Here is a 26,587-nt window from a genome sequence, read left to right as displayed (position 1 = left end):
ATCTGATCTCCAGCTGCTGGAAGCACTGCTAGGAGCAGGTGAAGCAGCGACAAGGTTGGCAAAGGAGGAGTTTCCAGTGTTCCACCTTGCAGACACCTTGCTCCTCTTCTTCCCAGAAAGCTGCAGTGACGCATAAGATGCTCTGCCAACCACTACTGCCTGTGGCTATATTACATTCAGTTAAAATTTGGCCTCAAGCCTTCCAGTTATGGGGAATGAAAAAAAGAAGCCCAAAAGAAACTACTGACTGGAGACTAGCTACATTTGATTTAATATAGAATTCCTGAAATGTTTATTGGTGTTTTTCTATAAGTATTCAGTGCCATATTGCCATGTCACACCAGAGAAGAAGCGCAAATGCTTTTATTTATTTATTTATTAGTTTGTTTTCAAAGAGTGCAGGCATTTCTTTTCTGGTTTTTGTTTTATTTTTGCAGTGGGGGTGGGATTGTTTTATGTTGTCACAATCTGCAATATCCCCGCATTGCTGGAGTCTATTAAGATGACACCGTGGTCAGATCTGTTCGAACTGTTGTGATAAATCCTTGGAGAAGGCTCATGGGGGAAAGAAAGGGAAGCAAGAAAAGAAAATGAGCAAAGCAAGAGCTGTTAAGAGTGAGGATGTTTTCAAAAAGTAGGTCAGAGTTTAACTTTCTTTTAAAACAAAGAGGTCATATTCATGGGACAGTCTCTATCGCCCACCCTCTTCCCCTGGGGTTGAGAAGTGTAACCATCACTTTTGCTTCCAGAGATCATCATGTGTGACATCCCTTAATGTTTGTTGGTGTGAGGCTTTAAAACTGGACCAGCTTTAACTTGAGCTTGTTGGCCTTCATAACCAAGCAAAGAAGACAACTTCACATCTTCTCAAGGAACTTGTTCCATTGCCTACTTATTGGAGCTACAATGTTCACTCAGTTTATTAGACCAACATGATTTTCTTAACCAGGTGACAATCCTACCAGTTACTGTTTCAGTTAGGGAAAATGCCTAATATAGTCAACTTAAAGCTTGACACCACAGAATGTCTTACCCACACAGGCACATTCTACTTATTTTAATAGGAAAGTTGCATGCAAAGATGGAGATTTGCATTGTAAAGCAGTTTACAATACTTCGTGTTATGGCTTTGAAACAAAAATTGCATTTGGTTCTAGTGTTTCCTAGGAGAGTTTAACCAACCTGTGCTTTCCCCTGTCTTTTTCCAGTTGGCTGAATATTTATCATTTTGTAAATCAGAAGTTTAGTATGGACCGAAGGAATAGAGTCCTAGGAGGCTGTTCAGAGGCATCATAAGTAGTCTGCTTTTCGAGTCATCCTGACTTTGAAAAAGAAACATTAAGGTATCATTTACTCCATTGACCTGACTTTCCATAGAAAGAACAGTTAATGAAAGACCCCATTGTGTGTTCATACAGTTAAGTACAGACTACTAGAAAGATTTTATGGACATAGCCATAAAAAGAGCCTGTAGGCCAAAACCGATCTTACAATTACTTTTCTGTTATACAGCTGGAAGCACCTGCTCCATTGCAATGCCTTTTGAAAACTATCATTTTTTAAAGTCCTTATCTGTACCCAAGCTACCCCCTGTAATGATCCACTGTATTCCATGAATGTCTATATGTGGGAAGCTATTCAGAATTCCCAAGTTATTAGCTGCGTTGATATTTGAAATATGGACTTGGATTGCTGTGCTTATTTCACAAAATGAGGTAGAAAAGTCAATATAAGGTTGGATGACTGAAGAGCCGATATAACAGTGGGGGAATTAAATACTACAGCTAAGACCACATTCCTGTGGACACTTTATTACACACAGTGGGATTTTACTTCTGAGTAAACATGCATAGGATTGTCCTGTTAATGGCTCTTCTGTAGTACCAGGAAGCCATGTTCTGATATGTGGGTGGAGCAGGAAATGATGTCACAGAAATGGAATTGTTGGGCTTGTTGGAGTGTAAAGTGTTGGATTGTTGGAGTGTAAGGTGAGAATAATCTTTCTGCCATTTATTAGCCATTTGATGATAGGGACCCAAACTCTGTGATTTTGGGGGGGAGGTAGTGGTTTGGATTATTAGAGTAGACCCATTGAAATGAAGGAGAATTGTTAGTCCTTTTGATTTCCGTGGGTGTGCTCTAAGCCTGACTATGTCTGGATCCAACCCAGAATATAGTGCAAGGACATCTGTTGTTTGTCTGAGCTATATTTGAGAAGCAGGGGAGATTTTGTAGCTTCCTACTGCACTTCTTTGTAAATCTGTTCTCACCCTAAATAAGTCTCTTCTGAAGCATGTTGCTTTCTTGTTTGCCTTTATTTGTTTTGACAACTTTGCCAACATGTTATGGCGGTGTCTGGCTTTCTAAGCTTTTAGTAAATCTTGATAGAACTGAAGATGTACAAAGTAAAGCCAAAAGGAGAAGATTACGCAGTTCAGTCAAGGACAACTACTACTACAACAACAACAACAACAACCCCAAACTTGCTAGATAAAATAAACTTCAAAAGTGATGATACATTCTGCATTTCATAAACTATTTTAATCTTGTTCTTTAGGGAAGATTACATGGTTCTAGATTAATATAACAAAATTGTGTGCACGACAAAGAGTTTCCTTAGCCATTGGATGATGCTTCTGTGATTCATAGGCATGGAATTTGATTGCATAAACACGATTGCCACCTCTATCCTCACTTGAAGGGTGAAATTCATAGCAGCCCCAGTCAAGTGCAAAGAGAGATCTAAGGGATACTGCATACCATATCAGTCCTTCATCAAGCACCTCATATTGAACCATTGATCTGAATGGGATTTAATTGTGACTCATTTATTCTGGCTTGTGCTCGCAGAGAGCAGACAAAGTTTGTCTGTCTGAGGTGTGACGCACACATTCAGCAAAGCACACGGGACAGTCCTATCGGGATACTACCAGCTCAGAGATACTTGAGGGGAATCTTATCTTTGAATACTCTCCCGTGTGAAAATCTTTCTAAATGCTACAATGCATCTCTGGAATGCTGGAAAGGGCAAATTCCGTGCTACAGATTATCTGGAAAGGGATGGAAAAATAAAACTTGCAACTGTAAATCTATGATGAAACCAATCTTGGAATACTGTATACAGTTCTGATCATGGCATTAAAAGATACTGTAGAGCTGAACAAGGGTGGAAAAGGCAGCTGGTATGATCAGAGAGTCGAGTCCTCATTAAGGGTTTTTCAGTTTTAAAAAGAAGCAATCGTGTTGTGTGTGTGTGTGTGTGTGTGTGTGTGAGAGAGAGAGAGAGAGAGAGAGAGAGAGAGGTGTGTGGTTAGCAAAACAAGAGACAAGAGTGGACCTTTCCTGCAGGGAAGTTTTTATGACTATATACCACATAGCCTATTTAGTTTTGTAGCAACTTTAATAGGACACATCCCTTCTTCTTGACACTTTTGCTTAGTGTAAAGCTCGAAGTAAAAGAGAAGTTCCCTGAAAAGGTGATTGATGATAGAAAATACAGCATGTTTGAGGTAATAATAATAATAGTAGTAGTAGTAGTAGTAGTAGTAGTAGTAGTAGTAGTAGTAAGGCCAACAGAGTTTGAAACACGCTGTTTCCATAGAAGCTTTTTATATTTCACATATAATTTAAATCACACAAGCTATCTGCTCTTTGTTGGAATTGAAGGTGGATGCGTTTGCCAATAGAGGGGGCCTCTCTTCAGCATGACATAGCACAGGTCAAATGCTTTGGTTCACAAAAATATCCTGAATCACACAATGGGGTCCGATTAGGATTTCTACCTTCCAATGTTTAAAGTTGCATGGGGATACCAATGCCCTGTCTGACATGAAGGGTTAACATTTAATGTGCATAAAGTATATAGTGGACGCTCAGGATGCGAATGTGATCCGTGCAGGAGGCACGTTCACAACCCACAACACCGCATTTGTGCATGCACGGGTTGTGATTCGGTGCTTCTGCGCATGCGCAAAGCGCGATTTAGTGCTTCTGCGCATGCACAACCGCCAAAACCCGGAAGTAACCCATTCTGGTACTTCTGGGTTTGGCGCAGTGCGCAACCAGAAACACACAACCTGAAGCGTCTGTAACCCGAGGTATGACTGTAGTGAAATGTATATTGTAGCCTGTAGCAGATGCTAATGTTCACCTTCCAAGATTAAAGTGTAAGAAATTGTTTCTTCCCCCGTCCCCTAAATTAGACTTTGATTAGTTATTTATTTAATTTCTGGAGATATTTAAATCTGCTAACTCGCCGAAAACCCTTCCCTTGCTGTCTAATATGTAGTTTGAACAAGAAAACTAAAAGCAAATGTTGCTCTCATGCTCTCTCTCTCTCTCTGCTATACATTTTTAATGTCTCTATGTCTGATGGTTATTTTTAAAGGTCTGCTCCAGATTCTAAAGTAGCCTTAAAACGGCTGTCAACACATTACGGAATAAACAGAGTTGCTGCTTTCTCAGAAGTCGATAGAAGAAATAGAGCGAAAATGAATACAATTTGTTACAGATCTGGGTAACGGAGTTTGGAGGTGCAAGGGCAGCCATAACTGCTAGAGTTAGGGACAGTTAGAAATTAATAAAGGGTAGGATTTAGAGAATATTTGGAGTACTGAAGGGAAGAAATAAATAAACAAAAACCTAAGACCAAACTAGACATGAAGTCAATTGGATTAATGAAACTAATGGTGTTTTAAAATGATGTAAGTAGCTGTGAGGAAGGAATCCTGCACAGCCTTGCAAAGGTGGAGGACTGTTGGGGGTAGGGAAAATTTAATACATTCTCTGCATACCTGGCCTCAAGAAAAACTACCTCTCCAAAGCTTGTTGTTTGCATTTTAAAGCAAGCCCTCATCAGCAATGCAATATTGGAGTGCCTCTCATTGTAGAGGCCAATTCATGTGACCGAAACGCTGTAGTGATGCCTATGGGAAACAAGGGAGCAGAACATGAGCTCTCTCCCCTCCTGTGGTTTCCAGCCTCCCGTATTCCAAAGCTTTGCTGCCTGTCTATCCTACAGAGCTGTGGATAGACAAGGTTGGGTCTGCATAACAGTAATCTTCTCAGCTTTGCTTGTGGCTGCTCTGTAGTCCCACACTGATGTGAAAGATCTACCCTATGTATCAACATAGACATCTGCACTGGCATAGGGCCTTCTTGGAGATGAGTAGTCAGTCACTATGCAACAGCTAGTGTTGTGAATCAGACTCTTAAGTAAGCTTCATCCAGCAGGGTAATATTCAGATGGAATATTAACATTCCAGCTGCATTGGAAATTATTTGAATAGACATTTGCTGCATTCCAAGGCATTTGTTTTCAGCACAGAGAAGAGATGTTTGAATCACATCCACCATGTTTAGAATGTTTTTGCTTCACCAGCCTTCACTAACCTGATGCACTGCAGATGTTTTAAGCCCCCACCATCTTGACCTTTGGTCAAGTGAGTTTGTAGACCAAAACAGCTGAGAGCACCAAGTTGGGGAAGGATGGTTTTCTGTCTTAATAAATTGTCTGTAGTTGAACTTGGTCTGGTAGACAGAGATACAGAGATGGATACAACACCAACTTCGACTTTGCCTAGGCATCTTCAAGATCTGTGCTCAACGAAGTTTGTAAAACCCAGGTTTTTCTGCAACAGCATGATTAGCACCTTGGTTAGCACCAAACTGCCTCTAACTAGATGCCAATCATCAGACCAGTGTAGGAGTTCTAGGTTTTGTAATAATTTGGTTGCTTCTTTCCTCTATGCGGCATCTGTAGGCTGCTCAGTTCATTTCCTTTCCATCTGAAGATTGTTGGTCTGTTGGACAGAAGCAGAAGACATTTTGTGGAAATGAGCCTGTCGTCTGCTACTGTTGGTGGGGCGGGGGTGGGGGAGCACCATTGTGCTGTAGAGAGGATTACAGCTTCCATCTGCTTCATAATGTAAAAAATATGGGTAGGCCTCCATGTTCAGAGCTTTGAGTCTCCAATGAATAGTGGCAGTTCAAGGTTTTTGGTATTTGATCTGAAGCATTGCCAGACGTTTGTTTTATCATTTAGTTTTCTTAATAGGCCAGCACCCCTTGCCATGTGAGCAGAACATTGACTTGCTAACTTTAGCACTATGGTATATAGAAAAAAGAGCATATTTTAAATGGACATGTAACGGTAGTACTTATGGCACAAATTTTCCATACTTTCTCTAAAGTCATGTACTTCACAATATGTCTGTACAGATACGCAGCTGTAGATTAGTTTGAATCGTAACCATGTGCTGGTACTTAGGTTGCAAGGCAAACTTTGCACAGCAGTCACGGAAAAGCTTGACGTGATGAATTTCCTCCAGTCATGCAGCTTTTAAAGAGCACAGGATCCCCTCCCAGAAATAAGTCTGACAATTGTACCCTCTTCTTACACTTGCAGCATTGTTTTGTTTGCTTGTTGCATTGACATTATGGATTATAGAATGCTTTGGTTCAGGGCTCTATTGTGAAGAACCAGAACCCAGAAATGCAGAACCTGGCATGAGATATTAATGGAATTGGACTCCTTGTCTGCCAGTGACACTCAAATAACATGTAATGGTTCCAGAACCAAGTGGCTAAACCAAGGACTGTCCCAAACACACTGTGTGTGTGCAAGTACGTTCGCATGCACACAGATCTAATTGAAAGACCAAAAGTGGAGAAAAAAGGCAACAAAATTGAGTGGCTAGAGCATGATCTGGATCAGGACTACAACAGTGCAATGGGCAAAGAGCTAAAGCTCTATCACTTCCAACTATGATCCCAATCTGGATCAGGCATAGAGAATATCACATCTAGCTTTGCCTCTGAGGTGCTGATATTTTGAACTGAGTACAAAATTTCATGCGAAAATTAGGGTTAGGTTAATGTGCTACTAAGCAGGAACACACCTAAGCAAGATCAGAGTAGGAAAATATGTCACTGATTATTGCTGAACCTTTTTAATCTGCATTAGTTGACTAGTTACTTCCTGCTAGGGATGTAAGCAGCCAGCGATTTCTGTCCCTTCCTTGCAATCAGCGCTGTTTCCATTCCACTATTCAGCTTCTGCTAAAATCTATGTCATTCACCTCACTATTCACTATGGCCAAAATGTAATGTAACGAATAATTCATTTTATTATGTGATTAACTTCAGTGCATCTCAGTGGAAGGGAAACATCAAAAACCATGCAGAAAATAACAATTATTTATGCTGTGCTTGCAGACTAAAGACACAATGAAAAATACCGCTCATATTCACTTGTGTGATTTGTGTTCCTGACCTCGGGCAGACATGCAAATTGTGGCAATTTCCTCTTCCATTTCTGTTTCTGACAGAACTCTTTGGCACCCCTGCTTCCTATATTATTTTGCTGGACCCTTAAAGCTTGGAGTCACATGACACTGAGCAGAGTCACACTGGGGTGTTTGGTTTGGATGGAGTCCAGCCAAAGAGACGAGATAATGGGAGCAGTAATTAGCCAATGGGAACCTTGACACCACACAACCTTGGACCTTGGGTGCAAGGAGAGGAACACAGGAAGTTGCCTTACAGTGAGTCAAACCATTGTTCCACCCAGCTCTTTATTGTCAACACTGAATGGCAGGAACTTTCCAGGGTGTTAGGCAGGAGACCTTCCCAGAAGTAACTGGAGGTGCTGAGGAGTGAAGCTGGGATATTCTGTATTATCATGCCTGTGCCCTGACACTGAGCTTTATTCCTTCCCCAAGATTGCAAAAGAATTTCCGCTGTTTCTGTCAAGGCCACCACAGCATTTGAACGAAGTGTCTTTTTTTCAAAAAAAGAGTTGTTTCTGGATATGAGAGAGGAGCCTTTTGCGAGGGATGTTAACCTACAGCCAATTTAATGTCTGAAGCAAAACAAATCTTCTGTGACTGTGTTGGGAAACCTAACTTGGATTTAAAATAAGGGGCGGGGGGAGGCTTGTAATCATATTTGAAGGATTTTCTAGCTTATGCCAAATCCAACATGGGTTAATTCACTTGACTTAGTTTTCCAATCAGCACAATCTTTTCCTGAGGCCTGGTCAGGAGGTGGTAGATAAATCCATGACTGTGCCTCCCTTACTGATGGCTTTTCAGAAAAACAACAACCGTAAAATCACTGGGTAACTACATAATACAAATAATTTGTAAACCCGCCCCCCCAAAAAGATTGTATGCCTACTGCCTTGCATTATGCCCCACAAAACTATGTGAAAAAGCTACTTTCAAATTAATGTAAATTAATCGGCATAAGGAGATTTGGAGTTAATTTCTATGGACTCTGTTTTCCGCTCCTCTGATTCCTCATCCAGAGCCTTATCATTTGACCTCTTCACCTCAGGAGAGGTTAAGCAGTTGCTGTTTTAACATAACTGTGACTATTTTCTTTACTTCTTTCTTTTTTTTTCATATCATTTTTATTAGTTTTACAATAATACTTTCCATTGCAATGTCTCCTCTTATATTACACATTTTGGCTCTTTAGGGCCCTGACTTCCTTCAACCCTTCCTTATGATTTTCTATCTTTCATTTCAAATTTCTGCATTTTCACTATTTAACCATTGCTTTAAAATCAAAAACATTAAAACATCATACATTCTTATTCTTACCTGCAGTGGTTTTTGTACCTTTTCTTACAAAGCTTCTTGCAATCCTACCAATGTATTTGACTGAATACAATTGTCTTTCAAATAATTTTCAAATTTGGTCCCTTGATGAACTTTCGGTCCTGATGTTCTCGGATTCTTCTTCCTTCTTTCCTTCTTGTTCCCAATTAAAGCCATTTTAGATGCTACTGAAGCACAAATATTGTAGCCGTGTTGCACCTGTGACTTACTTTGACTTTCTGTGATGGTACTGTTGCACGCCACCCCAAACGCTGGGCGGTGAGAGATTTTAAGGGTGCCAGGCCCCAGTGGCGTAGTGTGGGTTGTCAGCACCCGGGGCAAGGCAAGTAATTTGTGCCCCCTAACCCGTGGATTTGCGCCCCCTAACCCGTGGATTTGCGCCCCCTAACCTTAACCCACAGATGTTGCGCCCGGTGCGGCCGGCCCCCCCTGCACCCCCCACGCTACGCCACTGCCAGGCCCTTAACCCAGGGTTTGGTTTCCTCATAATGAGGGACAATAAATACAGTGGTGTCTTTATCATATATGGTTATTTACGCTTATATACAACGTGAGCCTGAGATGGAGGGGCTCACAGCATTCACACTCCAAGAGGGACTTGCTTCTCTCATAGCCACAGCCTTGGATCCAAACAGGAATCGGGCATGGCTCTGTCTCTCCCAGCTACCCAACCTGCTGCTTCTTGCTTCTGGATCACACACACAACTCCACTCTGGCTTTTATCTAACTACCTATTTTTAAACATTCCCAAAGGCAGAAGTGGGAGCTAGCCATAAACATCGATGGGAGAAAAATCAAATAATTTTACTGTCGCTAGGGTTAGGTACAAGGATGACCTTTGCATCCAGCTCCAAAATGAAGAGAAGAAAACTTCAACATGGAGGGAAACACCTCTTCCCAAAATGAGCTGACCAGGACTGAGCATGCTCACTGGGTACGTAATACTGACTACTGCACGGAGGAGGAAAGCCAAGACGGGATGGAAGGGAGTTGCTCCACCTGCCGAAATATACTCTTCTATTAAAGGTGTAGAATTATTTTATTTCATTTTATTTTTGCATCCTGAAGAAAAATGGATACAACCATGATGACATCTATTTTATTTAACAGGATTTACACACACCTACTAGACAAAACAAAACAAAACAAAAAGCCCTATAAGCAGTTTATAAACAGCATTCTCTGCAGAGGAATTAGTGTACTACATTATGTTTGTATGCTCTTCCTTGACTTTTCCTTGGGTTTATTTTTTTTCTTATATATTGTGTTATATGAAGTCTTTGGAAATGATATTTTTGATTAAAGCAGCAACACCTCTGTGGAGCAGGGGACTTGTGGTGACTCTGTGGAACTGGGGCACCAAGTAGCCATATCCTTGAGATTTACAAACAAGTCAAAGATCTAACACATCCCACCAAGAAAATAGATGTCAGACTGCTTTCACATACTGGTGGAGCAGTGCTGACTTCATTGGGAAGGATGCCATTTATTCAAGCACTAACACCCTTCCAAGAGTAGATTCTAGGTCTGTTCCGGCTTACATGGCCTGAAGATGGACTCAGGCCAAGAAGATTTGGCTGCAAGTCAAGTGGGAATTCCCTTTCAATCAGAGAAAAATAAAATGGGGCTTAGCCAAATCTGTTACATCCATGTCTCTTTTTTTAAATGTTGAAGGCTGTGTTGTCCTGCTTCCTGAAGATCAGATGCTAAGGCCATGTTGAATGGATGGAATAAAGTTTTACACCCCTCTTGGTGCAGCGGCTGTTCCGCTTCAGGCTCGACAGGCTGGGCTGTAAATCCAAGCACTCGTGTAAGAATGAACCAAACAGTATTTTATTGGCAGACAAGCAGCAGTTTGCTTCACACACTGGAACAGCTTGTCTACAGCTGATGGATCAGACCAGCTGTGTTGGGCTGCTTTGAGTCAGCTCCGTGATGCTCTGGCAGGAATAGACAAGAGTTTCAATGAAAATGTGGCTGCATTGTTGTTGTTGTGTGTGTCTATCTAGACACACACACACACAACACCAGCCATGCACAAGCAGAACGGACTTCCACCTGCACTAGCATGTTATACAAGTGGAAGTCAGCTTGCTCAACATTTGAGTCTGCCATTGCATACCCTCCAGCATTTCTCCAATGAAAATAGGGACATCCTAAAGAAAAGCGGGACATTCTGGGACCAAATCGGAAACCGGAAAGGCTTCTATAAATTCAAGACTGCCCCTGGAAAACAGGGACACTTGGAAGATCTGCCCTTGGAAACCACAGCTGAGTTTTCACAGCTGCTAATCCACAATCTTTCTTCCTCCTCCTATGCAAATCCTGTAAATGTTGGTCCTTTTTATTGATGGAGCGAGTATGGAGTAAGAATCTCACTAAAGCAGCATCTCTCAAACAGTGGGATGGAACTAGCAGTGAGCTTCGCTTCACCTTCTGGTGGACCTCAGTGCCAAAGCCTGTTCCGTGCCTCCTCACTTGTTGTAGCCTTTTGTTTGGCCCAATGGTAACACCAGCAACTCCCCAACTGCTAAGGAAAGGTGGTCAGGAGGGGATGGGAAAGAAGAACTCTGCTTCCTCTGAGGGGAAGGGGTGAGAAGAGGTGTTGGAGGAACTTATAAAGAGAAATACACTAAATATTTCACCTTAGAACAATATACTGGGAATAGAAAAAAGGGGATGAGAGAAGAAATATGTTATAGAAGTGAATGTAAAAAGAACAGGGAAGAAAGGATCAAATAAACTGACAGGGGCAAGTTCAGTGTGGCAAGAGCAGGCAAGAGAATTGTCAGCTGATTATGACTCTGCCTCCATCCACCATTGTTTTGAGACTGGTTGCCATGAGGTAACTGGTGGGCCTCATTAATTTTCAGCCCCCTGAAGTGGATCTTGGGGATCAAAAGTTTGAGAAGCCCTGCACTAAAGCATGTTCACCTACAACTAGTGCTGTAATTGTCTTCTGGAGATTGATTACAAATGTGCAGCAGTGCTGTAGTCTATGTACACCCTTGTCATAAGAACTCCCAAGAGATCGCTGCTTTGAAACTAAAAATAATGAGTTGTGGCCATAGTAACACATTGGTTTAGAACTGCAAATGTTACGTGATAAGATGATAGCTGATACCTGTTTCTCATAACAACCCATAGTAATATATACCTTATAAGAATTGCAAAGCAATATTTGAGACTCACTATCCAGAAGTTGTGGTGTGAATGTGATGGGCAGCGAAATAGTGAGCGGATGCCCTTAGAAGCTCTGAGAACTTTCCAAGATGATTTTGTAGGTAATGAAGCTATTATAAAATGACAAATGATTATAATATGACTATGACACCCACATTAAATGAGGAATCAGTATTACAATAGCCAGCCCATGCCTATGACCCATTACATGCCATGCAGGCGGTCAACACATCTGTGGGTATGTGCAAATGTTTTATGTGTAAGATTCCTTCCCACTGAGGAAAGTTGGAGGAAAGATTGTGCACATCAATGTCCAAGTGCATGTGCATTCTTTCTGCATTGTACACTACAAATCATTCAATTACAGTAGCAAGGATTTTACAAAGGATTCCATTGGTTTGAAACAAGGCCTGCCAAAAGTGCTTTATCTTGGGTGCAAAATTATGGTCACCTTTTTTCCATTTCCACATTGCAGTAGCGCCTTTTTGCATTTGCAAAAGCTCTTTCTGACTGATAAGTTCTCAGCCTAGATGCAAACCCAACTCTGCTCTACTTAAGACTGAGAAGGTCCAGTCACTACTTGCACCTGTGGCTACCAGAAGGGTTATGATACCGCCAGCTACGCTCATCTGCTGTGCTCTGACAAATATGATTGAGGAACCATCTTGAGGAAACCGAAGAGATTCTCCTGCAACCTGCCATATAAACTGGAATGAGGGGAGAAGTGAAATTAAGAGCAGGCCCCAAACTTTTATGTTAACATATGCACATGACTATTACCTGAGTAGCGACTATCAAGGTCCTCCAGTAATATGCTGATGGAAGAAGAAAGCAGCAGTAGTTCTGAATTCATTATTTATGTGTGCACTGCAGACCGTGCTTTGGGGGATAGCATTAATGGTGATACATTTTCAGGCAAACAGAAAAAAAGGCTTTCAGCCAACTTCATACTGAAACCTTGAAGGAATAAAACAGGTCAGAGATGAATATTAAATTAACTCCTGGCTATCTTCCAAAGTGATTTGGCCTACTTAGGAATCAACAAAAATGAAGAAAGCTTTGCTTCTTCACATCCTGATTTCTCCAGGGAGAGCAGAGCTCTCTGCATGGATTACAAACTCAACCCGATTCCGTAAGTCAACAGCTTTGTCTTGTACACGTACACCCACACACAGCGTATGCAGCGGAATAAATAACTGTATCGATTTCACAGACCATTGGCAATTGCAATGCTCTCTGATACGTAAAGTACATGTTTATAAAGAGGGGAGAGGGAAATTGCAAGGAGGGTCTTTGCAAACTTTTTGCAATAACACACTAACAAGGAAGGGGGCAAAATGTACTTGCTTTTCCTTTTGCAAGCAGCCTGTGTTGTTTACCCTATATTTGGTGAATGGCAAACTCATTGTACTGAGACACTTTCATGCAATTTAGCCGTTATACCATTGTAGTAGAAAAATGTATTCAGTATAAATGAATGAAGCACTACACTGCTAACCATGAGTGTGAAGGACAGAGAAGGTGAGACAAGTGATGTCCTGTATCAAGCGATGCACATACATGTGTAATTCAGAACTAAGTGAATTGGAGGAAAAGTCCATTTGAAATCCCAATATTTATTGAGCAACAGCTTTATCTCCACTATAGCCTTCCTTGTCCAGTGATAGAGGTGAAAAAGACAGGAGATTTGTTTTGGAATGATGATCAGGAGAAATGGAAATATCTCTCATCTACAGAAGGAGCTAATTAGAGTGGTCTCAGGAGATGAGCTTAAAATGTGGTCCATCATACTGTTGGAATGTACAGTCGTACCTCGGAAGTCAAACTGAATCTGTTCTGGAAGTCCGTTTGACTTGCAAAACGTTTGGAAACCAAGGCACAGCTTCCCATTGGCTGCAGGAAGCTCCTGCAGCCAATCAGAAGCAGTGGAAGCAGCGATGGACGTTCAGGTTCCAAAAAACGTTCGCAAACCAGAACACTCACTTCCAGGTTTGTGGCGTTTGGGAGCCAAAACGTTTGACTCGCAAGACATTTGTCAACCAAGGTACGGCTGTATGTATAAAGTCAAGATGTCTCTTGATACAAACATTGGAGAAAATCCTTTCCTACAGCCACTCTAGTTATCACTTCAAATTTTACATTTATGACATGGGTAATAATAGTTGGGTTAGACAGAGGGGAAAGTATAGTATGATAATGGCTTCACGTGTGTCTCTATCACTTCCTATAAATGCATCAAAACTCAGGGCTACTCGCAAGTAGAGACTTGTATCCTGTCAGGAGTCTGACCTCTAGTTGATATGGTGGATCTGCTTCATAGACTCCACAATATTTTTGGGTCGGACTGTTTTAACCTGTAGGTACAGAAGTGTGAGCTTGAAACAAAATGCCATAATTCGTTGCTATAATTCTTATTACATTTTTATTGCGCCTGCCCTCTTAAGTTGCTCCAGGGCGGCAGGCGTGGTTCTCCTCCTCTTTTCTTCATCCCTGTGAGAGGTGTGAGAGAGTGACTTTGCACATTTTCATTTTTCATTGCTTATTCACTTGTGACTCTTCCAGATTGGCAAACATACTGAAAAGTGTGAAAAAAATACAGTTCCATAAACTGGCCTCTTCTGGCATTTGAAAAGAAATAAGAGGTTCTCCCTCCTCCAGTAGTCTGGAGGTCTGTTTATGCAATCCTATCCAAACTGCTGGTTAATTTTGAGATGTGTGCAAATGTGCGGCAGATTGAGGGAGACCATCAAAGTGACAGGCCCCAGCTCGCTGAGTTGTCCAACTCCTCAAGTTATTTTCCCCACATCTGGATGGGTTGTCTGCAGAGCAATTGCATCCTTGCCATTAACAACACGGAATTAATTCACTGCAGTTTGTTCAGGCACCGAGAGCAAGTATGTTTCCTTTGGTATTTGAGGTCACTTTGAGGGGAAAGCAGACTTGTTGGTATTTCAACCTTTTAAAAATTATTATGACTTCCTAAAGAAAACAAAATGTCAAGCACCTTTTCCTTCCTTCAGCATGGTTTTTTTTGGGGGGGGGGCCTTCTTCTTTAAAATAAAAATGGAGAAGTGGCTAGAAAGATCCTGAAGCCAGGCCTAAATAACATTCAGGGCAGGAGGACTTCGTGTGTGTATCTTGTATGTATCTAGATGTACGTTCTACATCTGGGATAGCTAAACTATTTTACCTGGTGATCCAGCAGAGATGATCAGCATCTCTTCACCAATATAATAATCGATCTGATGATTGGGGAGGAGGTGGTCTCCACCAACTTCAATGTGTGACTACTTTTATTTTTTATATATATATATATTTGCCACCACCAAAATAAGTGGGGGGCTTGGTGAAGGGAGAGGGGAACGGTTAATCATTAATATTATCTACACATAGTAAATTCCGGCACTCTGCTAGGATGGCTCAAACTCAAAAATGCAGTTATTTGCAAAGCCTAAATCAGACAGGTCAGGAGACCGTTTTCTGTCTAACCAGCTATCTGAAACTGCTGATGCTAGCTACAGGTCAGAAGGTCGTTTCCTGCCTAGCCAAAAACTGCTGTCAACTAAAAACCACTAGCAAGATGTTTCCTGCTTTACTTCTGCTTTAAGTAATGCAAGATAAGAAGAGATACGAAGGAATGCTTAGCTAGCAAAAGAAAGACACGTGTACAAGAAGGTGGGAGGGGGTGCTTACTGAGCAGAGAAAATGCTTAACCAGCAGAGGAAGTGCTTAGCTAGCAGCCTTAGCCAGCAAATATTGGGGGGGAGGTATGGGAGGAGGGTGAATGCTTTCAGGTATAAAAATGCTTGCTGAACATGGTAACAACACAGTCAGATTTCAGAAACTATATTCTGCTGACTGTCTCTGTGCACAGATTTGCAATAAATCTCTTTTCTCTGACCAAGAAGTCTCTGGAATTGTTTTTCCCCTCTGGCCACGGGGTTGGCGGACCGCTGGACCTCCGGGTACTGCTAATCTAAGGCTTCAGTTTTGGGGGCTCGTGTCCGGGATGGGTCCCCACCCCACGAAAGGTGGACCGAGGGGCCAGACTCGACCGGGTGAGCAACCAGGACCAGCGCTCGCAATCTCCAGCGCGCACCCTGCCAGTTTGTAGGGGGAGATCGCCACGCTGTGCCTGAGCCGAGACACCCAGTCGGGAGAGAAAAGAGGACGGCCGAAGGAGGAATCCGCAGCGGAAAACGGTAAGCCCAAGGGAAAGGGCGTGGGCCCCAAGGAAAAGGGGGGCGAGGTCTGATCAAGCCTCACCTGGTTGTGCAGAGGGCCGCCAGGAAGGGAACTGGCCGATTGCAGTAGAGTGCCGCCAGTAAGGTTGGGTAAAAGGGAAACAGAGGGGAAATTGTATTGGTGTGTTTTGTGTGTTGCATGTTGAAATTATAATGGTGTGATTTGTATGTTATATGTTGCATGTCGGATACCCCAGTGACTGAATTGTTGTCAAGTGTGGGTCGGGGCTTAGCGTCCCCTTGGCCGAGCGATTGCAGGGTTGTGCATTTTCTGCCAGGGCGACCTCGGCAGGTCACAATCTGTAGTGCGTGGAGTGTGAAAGAATTTACAGCCCATTAGGTGCGGGGTATCTGAAAAAGAAAAAAAAAAAAATGGGGTCTGGGGCAAGCCAATGTAGTCCTCTGGAATGTTTTTTAAAGAACTGGAAAGCGGCCACAAAGCATGATGATTGGGGGTTCAAATTGAGAAGACAGAGGATGAGGACATTGTGTGAAGTTGATTGGCCCCAACAAACTAACTGGCCCTCGGAGGGGAGCTTTGATTTGCAACTAATCAGCCCACTATATCAAAATATCTTGAACGTCCACCCAGACCAGATCCCTTATATTTCTACTTGGAAAACCAATGTAGAAAAGAATCCACCGTGGTTGAAAGCCTGCCAAGGCGACGCCCCACGAAATACAATCTGTACAGTTCGACCGGCAGGGAAGGCAGAAAAGCCCCCGGTGATACCAGACCCAGAAGATGAGGAGGGGGGAATCATCAAACCGCCACCACCCTATGCTCCACCAACTGCCCCTCTGGCAAATCCCCCAGGCCCAGGGCCCCAGGACTAGGGAGGAGCCGGCCCTCAGCCTGAACCCTCCAAGGTTGATGAATTAGAGAGCAAAGAGGAAGAGGATGATGAGGAGTTTATGAAGGGACTAATTGAGTTAGCAAAGAAAGGAAAAATGTGGACACAGTATCAGACAATTGAGATTGCAACAGTATGTACAACCCTATGTGAAAGAAGTGGATGTTAGTTCCCATTTGTTAGCAGCAACCAGGGTGTCCCTCCATAAGTCCCATAAGGCACAGAAAAAGGGTGGGACTGCAATGATGCCTCTATGCAGAGTGTATGACCCACCAGCCCCCCAGGACAGGGTGGGGAAGCACCACCATGCACTTATACAGTCCAACATGTGCCTTTTTCAAGTGCTGATGTGTGCAATTGGAGAAATTAGAACCCTACCTTTGAGGAGAACCCAGATGATATTGCCAACGCCCCATTATAAAGGCTGCCTTTGTAGCTCAAGCAGCGTCCAATATTCGCCAAAAGAAAAAATCCAGAAGCATGAGGGGTGCATCGGCCATGGGCTGGAATAGATGTTGGAAATAGCTCAAACCACTTACAATCAGAGAGATGAGGAGGCCCAGAGAAAAAAGGAGAAGTATCAAACAAGGAAGTTGATGACATTACAGGCAGCCGCCCCCACCCCTCAGAAAAGAGGAAGTGCCCGGGGAGGAGGGCGAAGCCGTCTTGGAAGGAATCAGTGCGCCATCTGCCGACAGGAAGGGCACTGGAAGAGAGAATGCCCTATTCTATTATTAGGAAGAGATTTGTTGGTAAAGTTGCAAGCCCAAATTACTTTTAAGCCATCGGGAGAAGCCACATTGTCCAATATGTCACTTGGGGAACTGGTTGTGGAGGCACCCCTGAGGGAGTACTGGCACCTCATGATAATAAAAGAAGAGGAGGGACCCATCCCCGCCAGTATTCTGGAACAAGTGAACCCCCCAGGAATGGCAAAGAATATCCCACCAATAATCGTGAAGCCCAAGCCATTTGTCAATCCTGTTGCAGTAAATAAGTATCCCATCCCACGAAGGGCGACTGAAGGAGTGTAGGTGCATCTAGAGCGACTGCTCCAACATAGGATCTTGAGGCAATGCCAATCACAGTGAAACACCCTTTTGTTACCAGTGAAGAAAGGAAGCAGGCTATTATCCTGATACCAGAGCCAAAGAACTGCAGAGAACTCTGTGGCTTTCTGGGGTCTGCAGGATTTTGTAGGATATGGATATTTAATTACAGCATCATTGCCAAGCCTCTACATGAGTCAACCAGAGGAACTGAGAGAGACCCCTTTGTTTGAAACACAGAACAACAGCAAGCCTTCGTGGATTTGAAGAGGGCACTACAGCAAGCCCCAGCGCTTGGCATCCCAAACCCTGAGAAACCCTTTACTCTATTCGTGGATGAGGACCAAGGGACAGCGAAAAGGGTTTTGTGCCAAAATTGGGAAGCTGGCAACAGCCAGTGGCATACCTATCTGAGCGCCTGATGCCTACAGAACAAGGCTTACCGCCGTGCATGAGAGCAGTTGTGGCAGTAGCCACCCTACTGAACAAAGCAGACAAATTTATTTTTGGCCAAGACACTGTTTGTGTGACCCCGCATGCAGTCCCAGCTCTGCTTGACATGAAGGGTACCTATTTCCTCTCCCAAGCAAAGATGATGAAGAATATTTTAGCAGGCCTGACCTCAAAGATGAAGCAAACCCCCACTGGCCTTCATGGTTTGTGGATGGAAGCAGCTTTGTTAAGGCTGGACAGCGGAAGGCAGGCTATGCAGTAGTAGCCTTGGAAGACCAAGTGATTGAAGCGCAGCCACTCCCGCCTGGAACGTCGGCCCGGCTGGCATAAATAACAGCGCTCACCAGAGCCCTGACCCTAGCAAAGGGACAGAAGATAAACATTTATACTCTAAGTATGCCTTTCTGACTTTACATGCCCATGGAGCCTTATGGAAGGAAAGAGGTTTGCTTACCTCCAGAGGAAACCAGGTGGCCCACCCACAAGCCTTATTGAACCTTCTGGATGCTGTATGGGAGCCCAAGGCAGTGGCAGTTATCCATTGTTATGGACACAAAACTGGACTAGGAGAAGTGGCCAGAGGAAACCGACTAGCAGACAGGGTGGCCAAGGAAGCAGCCCGAGAACCAGCTCCCGCATCAGTTATTGGAGCACTGGTCCCTGGAAGGATCTTGAACACCGCTGATAAGCCAATATACACCAAAATGGAAAAGGACACTGCAGATGCCCAGGGGCTGACTATGTCCAAAGAAGGATGTTACCTTACTCATGATGACAGAATATGGATTCCAGAGTCCCTTTCTCGGCAGATTATTCAGAGATACCATGAGTCCACCCACATGGGACCAGATGCCACAACCAGACAGCTGAAGCAGTGCTTCTATATAGCCCACCTTTATCAACTGGCAGCCCAGATCTCCAGGAAATGCCTGCTGTGTCTAAAGAATAATCCTAGAACCGGACCCTTGGCTCCCCCGGGGATTCAGCATAGTGGAACTGCACCCATGGAAGACCTTGTTGTGGATTTCACTGAATTGCCCCGCTGTGGACCATACCGCTACCTGTTCGTGGCGATCTGCACGTATACAGGATGGGTTGAAGCCTGGCCCACCAGAACTGAAAAGGCATTTGAAGTAACCAGGTGCCTGCTTAGGGAGATCATTCCCCGCTATGGGCTACCTAGGTCAATAGGATCTGACAATGGACCAGCTTTTGTCCACTCAGTTTTGCAATAACCCCCCCCCCCCATGCTAGTCAAAATGTGCAGTTTAATAATTATGTGCAGTAATTCTCCCGAGATTTTGTCTCTTTCTTAACAGGTGGACCCAGGCCCACTGCTGTTACCTCACCCCTTGGGTCCACCACACTTAAGTGAAGAAGGCTATTTTAGATTGGACAGTTACACCAAATCCTGATGATCCTCTGAAGCTAACCATCTCCAGAAGAGCGCCAGACGACTGGACAAGTGGATGGGAGGGACGCCCGCGGGCAGCGTCCCCAACGTAGAGACTTTTTTTTTTTTCCCAGCAAATTCTGAGGCACCGCCAGGACTTTTGATATTGGGGCCAGAACTCTTTGATATGGTCACTCCGTGTGTCAGGCCTCTGCAAGGGTGGATATATATTCCTGTGGGTATATGTTAATATATGTAGAGGGAGAAGCCCCTTTCGGATACAGTGTGTTGGGAGGAAATCATGAGAGTATTAAGCATCCACAAGGACAGGTGGGAAAATTGGTTAAGATAATAGGCTCCTCCTCAGAGAGGTGGGACACAACCTCCCAAAAAGCAAGGCAGCTGATAGAGCACGGGTATCAGTGGGCCCTTCAGCAATAAAATAGATATGTCCTAGATAATATTTCAGTCACCATTGATCACATGGAAACAATGATAGCCAGGAACCCGCTGAAAGCCACAGGGAGTGATGCATGGGGTTGGTTGTATTCCTGGCTCCCTGATGGCAGTTGGCTCAGGAATGTTATAGTATTATTAGCAGGACCGCTATTAATCCTTTTGCTTCTTTGCCTCTGTATCCCCTGCTTATTGCAATGCTTGCAGCAAATGATGCAAAGACTCCTGTCACGGAAGCTAGGACCCACAGTCATCGCTGTGATGAGGGAGTATAGGCCCATACCCCAGAACGAACCTAAGTATTAGGTTGTTCAGAAGAAGAGGAGGGAGTGAAGGGAGAGGGGAACGGTTAATCATTAATATTATCTACACATAGTAAATTCCGGCACTCTGCTAGGATGGCTCAAACTCAAAAATGCAGTTATTTGCAAAGCCTAAATCAGACAGGTCAGGAGACCGTTTTCTGTCTAACCAGCTATCTGAAACTGCTGATGCTAGCTACAGGTCAGAAGGTCGTTTCCTGCCTAGCCAAAAACTGCTGTCAACTAAAAACCACTAGCAAGATGTTTCCTGCTTTACTTCTGCTTTAAGTAATGCAAGATAAGAAGAGATACGAAGGAATGCTTAGCTAGCAAAAGAAAGACACGTGTACAAGAAGGTGGGAGGGGGTGCTTACTGAGCAGAGAAAATGCTTAACCAGCAGAGGAAGTGCTTAGCTAGCAGCCTTAGCCAGCAAATATTGGGGGGGAGGTATGGGAGGAGGGTGAATGCTTTCAGGTATAAAAATGCTTGCTGAACATGGTAACAACACAGTCAGATTTCAGAAACTATATTCTGCTGACTGTCTCTGTGCACAGATTTGCAATAAATCTCTTTTCTCTGACCAAGAAGTCTCTGGAATTGTTTTTCCCCTCTGGCCACGGGGTTGGCGGACCGCTGGACCTCCGGGTACTGCTAATCTAAGGCTTCATTGGAAGGGGGCATAAAAATTTTCTGTGGCGACTGAACAAGGCCTTCCAACTAGGAAGCAGCCACTCTAGATTTTCATAGATGTTTAAATAAAGTCTGTTGGAAGGCACGCAATCTCTCCCCCTGCCTTTGTTTCCCTTGATTTCATCTCTTGCATTGACTTATCTTTGTAAGAAATAAAAGAAAAACAGGAGGAAGGGAAAGAGCAGTCTGAGGGGGCTACAATTACAAGCCTTTTAGGAAACTGTGCATGGCTGTGTAAGCTGCTGATTCCTCTTGTTTGGATGGCTGAAGTATCTTATCTAGGTCATGTTCTCCAAGCCCGCTGCCTCTGTTACAGCCAGACTTTCTGTTGACTTGGGCTGTCTTAATGCATCAGAGAACCTCTGCTATGCTTCAGTTCCTGTTATGAATCCAAGTTGCACCTCTCAGCTTTTGCTTAGACAACATTTTTTTTTGCATGTGCTTATCATTTACAAAGGAGAATTCAGATTCTCATTGCGCTTTTCTTGCTATAGTACCTATTTCTCTGTTTCTCTGTTTACTTAATAATCATGTCTGATTTGCTGCCTTCACCCCTCCACACTGTTTCTGCATGTCATAATCCAGTTACTTGACAGCAGAGGTGAGAGATGAATCATAAAGATCAGTTACATTGCTTTTGGGTGTGTGTGAAACACTATCTTGAAATAAAGAAAATGAGATGGAAGAAAATTTAGGTCAGGGGTGAGAAATCTTGACCCCAGAGCTGCATTCATTCCCTCAGGGGCAATTGGTTTGAAGCCTGGCTACATGCCACTGTTGGGCGGGGCCAAAGCCCAAAGTGGGAGGAGCCAGTACTTTCCCCATTTTCTCTCTGTCTTTCAAACCACATTTTCCCGATGTTTCCTTTCATGATAACTATTGAGTTTTAAGCAATATTTTACATGACATAAAATATACTTCCAGAAAAAAAGGAGAAACTTAGCACTGATGTGCATGCTAATTGCTTCCAGAAATATATATATATGTTTGCATATTTTAACCCACCCAGAACATTACAGAAGTTTTGCACTGTAATTGCCCCACAGTTTTCATGGAACATGCCACTGTTGCTCATGTGATGAACTTTGGGGTAGTATTTCAGCATACTGTTCTTTCCCGCCATTTTCATGGCTGAATCATAGGGGTCAGAAGCACTTGTGCACATGAAGGGTGTGATTTTATTCTCTGCTGTTTCAAATCTTTGATATATGCTATTTTATGTCGCCCCCCCCCTTTTATTTGCTTTTACTAATGGCAGAAATCTATTATGGAAAGGTGGAGCATAAATCTTTTTAAACAAATAGTGACAGAAGCGTCTGAATTTTTCTTTTAGTCTCCTTCTCTCAGGTAAATTATCTTTTCTTGTGCTTCTTGGGAACCTGGGTAATTCTTTCCAGGCCTGTCATTTAAGCAACATCTTTAAAAACACACACACAGAGAGAGAGAGATTCCAGAGATTCTTTCAGGCCACAAAAGAGTTAAACCTCCCCTCCCCCTTCCACCTCCACGCGACAGAGAGTGAGAGCAGTAGGATTACTGTTCGCTCTTCTGATTTACCATTTATGCTGGACGGTGAAGAGATTAGAAAGACCCAGTACTTGGGCTGAACCATGTGCTTGTCTAGAAGGGGAAGCTGGAGGGCGTGCAGATGTTCATAAAAAATCTGTGCCATGCGTGTTTCCTGGAGGGATTTTCCCTCGACCCTCTGATCTCCCCCTCACTTCTGCAGGTCAGTTTGCACATATCACTGGGACTCTGAGATCCAGAGAACAGTATGCAGGAGAGGCAAAGCCTGTTGGGCATTGGGAGATTTTCTTAAGAAGCACAACAAAGTGATCAAAAATGGCCCTGGGCTGCTGTCTGCTGAAGAATGCAGGTATATATATTTATATATATAAATATACTCTTTTGCCTTGTAGACAGGGTTTCTGTGTAACCGGGAGATAATAAAGCACGCTCTCTCTCTCTCTTCTCTCCCCCCTCCCCAACCTCCTCCATGCAAAACTCATTTGCTAAGTAAAGATGTGGGAATGTGTCTTGTATTCTAGCAGTTTGTTTGTTTACAAAATGTATTTGCTGCTTGAGAGCAGACGTTAGCAACAAATAAATAAAAAACCATAAAGATTAAAGCAGAATAAAATTAACCTCAATATAAAACAAACAAACAAAAATCACCAGCAGCAAAACATTTATACAGCAGGACCAAAAGCATGAGGATGTTGTAACATTATGATACCTGGAAGAATAAAAAGGTGGTCACCCAATGCCAAAAAGGTGAGTACCAGGTGAACCTCCTTGGGTTACACAAAGAAAGTGTAACTTATATATCAGCAATAGGCATAAACGTGGTTAAAAAGTTTAACACATTTTTCGACTTCGCTTTTTGCAAGTTGGTGTATATTCTCAGCCAGTCAGCAATAAATATAATTTTCTGTTGTGACTTTCACTTAATAGGTGCTCCAATTTTATAGATAGATAAATGATATAGACATTCTGAGGACCTCTGTTGCTTCTTTGTAGCTGACTTGTACATTCAAGGCAAGCTTGGTTTTAACTGAAAGTCATTAGTGATTGATTGATTGATTGATTGATTGACTAATGTAGCAATCTATTCAAAACTTTTGAACAAAAATGATAATTATGCATTTATCTATTGAGCATTGGTCACTTTTAATTTAAAGAGTCAGAGCATTTCAAAAGGCACTATGAGAAAGTTAACAAAACATTCCATTAAAAGATAAAATCCATTTACTATATGGCAAAAGAACCACAGCAGCATTAATAATTAGAAAAGGCTCTGCTGATTAAAACAACAACAACCCCAAAGTCTTCACTTTTGGGTAAAGCTAAAGCACGAAGGTGTCTTAGTGACTCTCCTTCGACAGAGAGTCCCAAAGGGTGAGTAGCACTGAAAATATGCTCTGCCCCATATCACCTTTGAAATTATTTTACAGAGTGGCTAGTTGCTTCAATTAATTTGAAGGATTTCACAAAAGTTTATATGAAACAGCTCAACTGTGAACTCATCTACTACTTTAAAAATAACGTCCCTGTGAGAGAAACAAATCTAATAGATATTTAGATTTGCTAATAGATACTTAGGAGGGAAATTAAGGAGATATTAGAAGTGGCATTTATATTATTGCTTAAGATAATGCTACTGAAAAGAAATGGCTCCCCCTTCCACTTCACCTCAAGAAAGCCATCCCTCCCCCCCAGATATTGCTAAATGAGTCACCTTTTTAAAATGCAGCCTGTGTTGTATGGCTGTTCAGGAGGTTCAAAAACTTATTTGCTTGCTTCTGTCCTTCTCAGACCCCTTGAGCGGAATTCCTAATGTATGGCCTTGGAACGTTTTCTTGCCTCTTTAATGACTTTGTCAAAGGGAAATATTCAACAAGTAAAAATTTGTCCTTAGCCTCAACAAGGAGAGGAGCTGTACCTACCAAGCTCTATAGCTAGAGGTTTTAAAAAGAAAAATGGTTTGCATTACAATATTCTGGTCACAATGGATGCAAGCTATAAGACCTGTTGTGGCATTCCAAAGAGGGAACAAGCGAACTAGCTCCAGCCCCAGCCCTGTTACCTTCTGCGTGTTCCCATCTGCAGCAGGAAGGTTAGGATAAGCAGTGAAGCCTCTGGTTTGGAAACCTGATTTCCCAGGGTTCCAAAACACATGAGAGGCTCCACAAGCACAGGAAACTTCCTCACTGCAGAAGCATAGCTGTCAACTTACAGATTTGAAAATAAGGGACCAGCAGCCTCGAAAATAAGGGATCAGCAGCCAAAATAAGGGATCAACAATTACTTTTATAAAATACATATTTTGTTGCATGCAAATGGCTTTAGATACCTATTAGGTCCATAAATTACCATATAGCATATATTCAACACACAAAAAAACAGCAACAATTTGTTGTTGACAAAGCAAGCTGGACATAGAAAGGGCCCCATTACCTTCAGTAGCTTATTTAAGAGACATCATCAATAAGGGACAGCAGAAGGACATGGCGCTGGAATAAGGGACTGTCCTGCCAAATAAGGGACGCTTGACAACTATGTGCAGAAGGTGCCCTTCAACCTGCAGGTGCCAGTGAGTGTGGTGGCAGAGTTTAGCATGCCTCTGAAAAGTCACCCTTCCTTGCCTATTTAAGCCCAAAATGGAACACATGATTAGGGCTATAGATGGCCATTACAGCTGAACCTGCTTGCCATTCAAACCAGGGTTGATCCATGGTTTACAGTCATGGTTTGGAGGGCAAACCATAGTTGCGGTTCAGATGTAATGGCGAAGGCGTGGGTGAGCTTTGGAATTAAGCCGTGGCATGAATCAACCCTCTGAGCTCACCCCTGTTTATTAACACAGGAATTGCTTCCATGGTTATGGAAATACAAGACAACTCCTGTGCCTTGAGATGTAATCTGCTGTGTCTAATTCAGAAAATGTTCAATTTTAAAACATGTTGATAGTCTCATTGATTTGAGATTTTGTTTTAATACAATAAATTCAATCTACTGTGCAATCCAAAGCCTGTCTCAGCAGAAGTAAGTCAAATTCAGTGGGAATTTACTCCCAGGTCAGTGTGTATAGGATTGCAGTCATAGTCACATACAAACCATTATGCTCAACCTTAAATTTATGCCATTTTAAGCTTAGAGTGTTTTTCTGTGGACAGTGCTGCCTGCACTGCCAGGGTGCACTCCTGCTGACCTGAAACTGACCTGGTTTAGCAGCCTTTGATGAAAACAGTGTGCCTGGTACCTTGGAGCTGAATGTGTACAGCCATAAGGGATTTTTAGAGTGGGGTTACAACTCGTGTCAGGTTGACCTTTTCCGAACCCATCCTATGGGGGGGGGGGGAAATACAGTCAAAAGTAGTATCAGGCCAAACCCCATCTGCCTTGGTTATAGGTTATCTTTTCACATATGTGCTCTGAACTTTGATGACACCTTAGATTAGAAAAGTTGGTACTTCAGATCTCAGGTGTTGGTCCCCTTGACAGCCAACCATAAAGCAAGCTGCATGCTTTTGTGAATTCTGTTGAATCATCTGAATAATAGCATTAAACAACTCTTGATGCCAGTTCAGTGTCCTAGACTCTGATTCATAAGCTCTGCTTTCAAGCACAAGAAAGCAAATGAATGTTTATTATTTCCTTAATTGCTGGGCAGAGGTGCAACATTAGATTGGACTAATGACTTTTTTTCTTGCTTCTTAAAAAGAACTACCGTATTCTGGCTTTACTGTGTTGTAACTGGACTTTTCCATAGGTGGCCCACTAAACAGGACCTCATAGCACCAGGTGGTGGACAGTAGTCATTTTCTGACACAAATGC

The 26,587-nt window shown here is 42.9% G+C and overlaps 1 protein-coding gene across 3 annotated transcripts in view; it reads left to right on the top strand.

Moving 5' to 3' along the window:
- NHS (NHS actin remodeling regulator) overlaps positions 1-26,587 on the top strand; it is a 249,886-nt gene that overhangs the window by 163,167 nt on the left and 60,132 nt on the right. The window contains exon 1 of one of the 3 annotated variants that reach the window (XM_053387131.1): positions 22,775-23,125. The exons of the other annotated variants lie outside the window; for them this stretch is intronic. Within the exon in view, the coding sequence (XP_053243106.1) occupies positions 23,092-23,125 (34 nt within the window). The 5' untranslated portion in view covers positions 22,775-23,091. Of the gene's footprint in view, positions 1-22,774; positions 23,126-26,587 lie in introns of those variants that run through there. 3 annotated transcript variants of the gene reach the window in all.

The sequence above is a fragment of the Podarcis raffonei genome, chromosome 4 (assembly GCF_027172205.1).
Source record: "Podarcis raffonei isolate rPodRaf1 chromosome 4, rPodRaf1.pri, whole genome shotgun sequence".
Taxonomy (NCBI): Eukaryota; Metazoa; Chordata; class Lepidosauria; order Squamata; family Lacertidae; genus Podarcis; species Podarcis raffonei.
The sequence above is the reverse complement of the archived record's forward strand: the minus strand, read 5'-3'. Positions and strand labels throughout refer to the sequence as shown.